The sequence below is a fragment of the Buceros rhinoceros genome, unplaced genomic scaffold (genome assembly GCF_000710305.1).
Source record: "Buceros rhinoceros silvestris isolate BGI_N320 unplaced genomic scaffold, ASM71030v1 scaffold2866, whole genome shotgun sequence".
In the NCBI taxonomy this organism is placed as follows: Eukaryota; Metazoa; Chordata; class Aves; order Bucerotiformes; family Bucerotidae; genus Buceros; species Buceros rhinoceros.
In genome coordinates, this window is record NW_010417922.1 from 1 (window position 1) to 4584 (window position 4584).

At 37.0% G+C, this 4584-nt stretch overlaps 1 protein-coding gene across 1 annotated transcript in view; it reads left to right on the forward strand.

The window, feature by feature from the left end:
- Positions 1 to 114: 114 nt before the first annotated feature.
- The window catches only part of TTN (titin), a gene marked incomplete at both ends in the record, with an annotated part of 84213 nt that continues 79743 nt past the window's right edge, over positions 115 to 4584 (forward strand). The window contains 8 exons of the mRNA XM_010138321.1: positions 115 to 378; positions 862 to 1001; positions 1128 to 1254; positions 1373 to 1639; positions 1726 to 1992; positions 2510 to 2776; positions 2872 to 3011; positions 3940 to 4066. Coding sequence (XP_010136623.1) covers positions 115 to 378; positions 862 to 1001; positions 1128 to 1254; positions 1373 to 1639; positions 1726 to 1992; positions 2510 to 2776; positions 2872 to 3011; positions 3940 to 4066 — 1599 coding nt within the window. The remainder of the gene's footprint in view (positions 379 to 861; positions 1002 to 1127; positions 1255 to 1372; positions 1640 to 1725; positions 1993 to 2509; positions 2777 to 2871; positions 3012 to 3939; positions 4067 to 4584) is intronic.

A 4584-nucleotide genomic window follows, 5' to 3' on the forward strand; every position in this document is an offset into this window, starting at 1 on the left:
TACTATGTTTATATTATGTAATATTTTTATAAGTAGAAAGTGACAAAATATTGATGTTTTAGTAAATTCGTATTGCTATAATTTACCATTTCACATCCACTGTGCCTTTTGTAGAGGCCGATCCATATTTCACTGTGAAATTACAAGACTACAGTGCTGTGGAGAAAGACGATATTATCCTGGAGTGTGAACTTAGCAAAGATGTGCCAGTAAAATGGTACAAAGATGGTGAAGAACTAGTAGCTTCCAACAAAATTTCCATAAAAACGGATGGCTTGCGCTGCATCCTGAAGATCAAGAAGGCTGCAGAGAGTGATAAGGGTGTTTACGAATGTGACTGTGGAACTGACAAGACAAGTGCTAACGTCAGCGTTGAGCGTAAGTTATCACACCTTGGTTAAGAGAAAGTCCTGAAACCTTTGTTATACAGTGTAGTCAGACCCTATATAACACGAAAAATTGTACCTTTGGAAAACATGCTGTTATGATGAAGAGCTAAACTATCTAGATTTACCACTATTAAGAGTATTTACAAGAGACAGTGATGATCACTTATTCTCTGTGTCCAGTCAGGAAAAAATGCAGTTAGTTTAATTCACTGTAACAGATACCTGGGTTAATTGTGAGGAAAAATATTCTTACTAAGAATACCTAAAACTTTCAGACATTTCAGGAGGTTGTAGACAGCCCAAACTTGCAGCTTTTTTAAGAAGAGGTTAGATAACCATTTATCAGTGATAGCATTTGAATGCCCTAAAGGAGGGATAGGGAGAGAGTTGAAGTCCTTTCCAATATTACATTTCGATGATACAGAATGAGTGAATAAACACATGTGAACTTTTGGATTTCTTTTAATTTTAGCTCGCTTAATTAAAGTGGAGCGCCCACTATATGGAGTGGAAGTATTTGTTGGTGAAACAGCACGTTTTGAAATTGAAATTTCTGAGCCTGATGTCCATCCTATATGGAAGCTAAAGGGAGAAACCCTAACACCTTCACCTGTAAGGCTTCTTTTTTGAAAAACCCATAATTTACACTAGAAAAACCATATTTAATACTCACGTCCTCTGAGCAGTTTCTTAGAATATTCATATTTGTTGTGGGGGCACGTGTTTCTGTATCACCAGGACTGTGAAATCATTGAAGATGGGAAGAAGCATACTCTTGTCCTTCATAACTGCAAACTTGATATGACTGGAGAAGTGTCTTTCCAAGCTGCTAATGCTAAAAGTGCTGCTAACCTGAAAGTCAAAGGTATAGTCTGCACTTTGCCTTCATTTACACGTTTATCTCAAGGCATTAGAACAATCTAGCAGCAGAAAGGTCTATATGAACCCATCACTGAACTGAAAGTGCCCTTCTTTGATTTCAGAATTGCCTCTCATCTTTATCACTCCACTAAGTGATGTGAAGGTCTTCGAGAAGGATGAAGCCAAGTTTGAATGTGAGGTGTCCAGAGAACCCAAGACTTTCCGATGGTTGAAAGGAACACAAGAGATCACTCCTGATGAAAGATTTGAAATAATTTCAGATGGAACAAAGCATGCTCTGATTATTAAATCTGTTGCATTTGAGGATGAAGCTAAATACATGTTTGAAGCTGAGGATAAGAGAACAAGTGCCAAGCTAATTATTGAAGGTTTGTCTGACTTTGCCTTTCTAGGAAAGATTTGCACCATAGTCCTTGAATAACATTATTGTTAATGAAATGTTATGCTGTTACAGGTATCCGCCTGAAATTCATTACACCTCTCAAGGACGTAACAAAAAAGGAGAGAGAAACTGCAGTGTTCACTGTGGAACTCTCCCATGAAAATATCCCTGTTGCCTGGTTCAAGAATGACCAGCGATTACATACCAGCAAAGTGGTTTCAATGACAGATGATGGCAAATTCCATACACTCACAATCAAAGATCTTACTATTGATGATACTTCTCAAATTAGAGTGGAGGCTATGGGCAAATCCTCAGAAGCTAAACTCACTGTTCTTGGTAAGAATACCTACAATAATTTACATGAGGTGTATTATCAGAAGAGTCTTATTAACCAAAAAATCACAATCAGAATGTTGATTGGGGTTGATTTTGGCTTGCTTTGATGTTTTGCTTTTGTTTGTGTTTGTGGTTTTTTGTTTGGTCTAAATCTGCATTGTGATTTTTGATCATTTCAATTTTTGTTTTTATCTTTGTGTCTCCATTTCACAAAGGATAATTGAAATAACTTTAACGTTTCATGCAAAGTTGCAAAATTACTTATTAGATACTTAAACAGTGCCCTGAAATTCCTAGAGCACCAAAACAATGTTGTCGGTAATATTAGTAATACACTGAAATGTTTCTTAGATTTTTTTTTTCTTTTTTTGCAATGAAATTGTCTAAGATTTATAAGGTCTATATTTTATCCTTCTTTCAGGGCATAAACAAGAAATGTATTCTATGGTAAGAACTAATTGTCTTTTCTGAAAGACTAAAACTTTGGACTGAAACATATCTTAACTTTTTCTTGCAGAGGGAGACCCTTACTTCACTGGGAAGCTTCAGGATTACACTGCAGTAGAGAAAGACGAAGTAATCTTACAATGTGAAATCAGCAAAGCAGATGCCCCAGTGAAATGGATGAAGGATGGCAAACCAATTACTCCATCAAAGAATGTTGTTATTAAGGCTGATGGTAGAAAGAGAATTCTTATCCTCAAGAAAGCTTTGAAGAAAGACATTGGACAGTATACTTGTGACTGTGGTACTGATCAAACCTCTGCTAAACTCAATATTGAAGGTATGGTTATTTTACCAGGGTGCTCTATAGCAGAGATCTTTTGGGGTCTGATAGAGACTAAGAGACTCAATCACTGTTGGTTTTTTTCCTTCCAGACCGGGATATTGAGATTGTACGTCCACTATACAGTGTGGAGGTGATTGAGACAGAGACCGCCCGTTTTGATATTGAAATCTCTGAAGAAGGTGTCCATGGTAATTGGAAGCTAAAAGGAGAACCCCTGACTGAATCAGCTGTAAGCGAGTATTTCTTATGCGTGTCTTACAATTTGCGGGGAGGTAGGGGATGAGGGAGAAGAAGGTGGCTGCAGAAACAAAGTGAAATCTCTTTCTGCTTTCAATAAGGATCACTATAATATAAATACTGAGGTTTTTTCATTAATAACTTTTTAAACACAGTATAAACCTAATCCAGAATATTATATAAAATAGCTAAATAATAAATGGGTTTTTCATAAATAAGTATATTCTCTGTTGCTAGTCCCTAACAATCATGTATCCAAGCTGCAAAGACTTAGTGGAATTCACTTTAACATAATGGCAGCTAAAAAAACAAGTTTTGGATTGTCTGCATTTACCCTTGGGTTTTGAGTTATGTTTTGTTTAAATAGATGCAGATCACACTTCCAAACTTTTTTCCATTACTATGGCAGCTAAAATTGGTTTAAAATGGTATAAGGCTTAATAAAAAATTCTTAATTCCTTGGTGGAAGGATCTGGAAAATTAAGTATGATCACATCTGACTATAATTTGCAATTCTTTGATGTAACAGTGCCAACATGAACAATACAAAAAGATCGGAAGTTTGGTGAAAAACAGTGTCTGGATAAAAGAAAGACCCTTCTCAAGGACAAGCACAAGACTAATAATTTGTAGTTCCCTTCAGTCTCTGACTTGCTTCCATATGGACATACTGGCTAGTGAATCAGCATACACAGATGTGCTGCATCTTGTCCTTTCTTTCAAAGAGGAATCAGGCAGTATTAGGAAGAGGCTTTAAAAGGAAAGGCCTATGAATTAAAGTTTGTAAGGTATATTGCAGTGGCAGGGCGCTTAAGTGTTGTGAATGAAGATAACAGACACATGATATGAGGAGAAGTAGGGGCTCTTGTGATGAGCACAGAAAAGATAGTGAAAAACCTGTTTCACTTCTCTTTTTGCAGGATTGTGAAATCAAAGAGGAAGGCAAAAAGCACTTCCTTACACTGTACAATGTACGCTTAGATCAAGCTGGTGGAGTAGATTTCCAAGCAGCAAATGCCAAATCCGGTGCTCACCTTCGAGTGAAACGTAAGTGTCTTTTGAACTCAAATTAATTAAGTGAAAACAAGGTACTCATTGCCTCTTTGTAATGGATAGCCAAATCTCCGTACTGTATTGAACTCATAGCAATACTTTCCAGAACAACAACTCAAAGATTAATTACTCAAGCCATATATTATTTTTGCAGTTAAGGAATGTCCTATATGGTTTTTAAACTTGCATATAGTTTATTCATACAGGAGAAGTAAAAATGAGGAGATGGCCTTGGAGGCTGCTTCATGGTCTGGCATTTTATGTTATGAAATCAAAGTGTTACAAGCAATGGTTTTACTGCATTAAAGCACCATATTGACCTGAGAGGATGGAATCACAGTGATACATGGGGATAGGGTTAAGGGCCTGATGGACAGGGACAGACCACACAGTTGAAGACCACTTGTTTCTGACTCCAATCCTAGCCCTTGCTATTTTGGAAAACACATGCCTTATCTAGTGAGAGGTATGCAAGGCTTGGCAGAGAGACAGATGCATGGCAACTTTCCTGC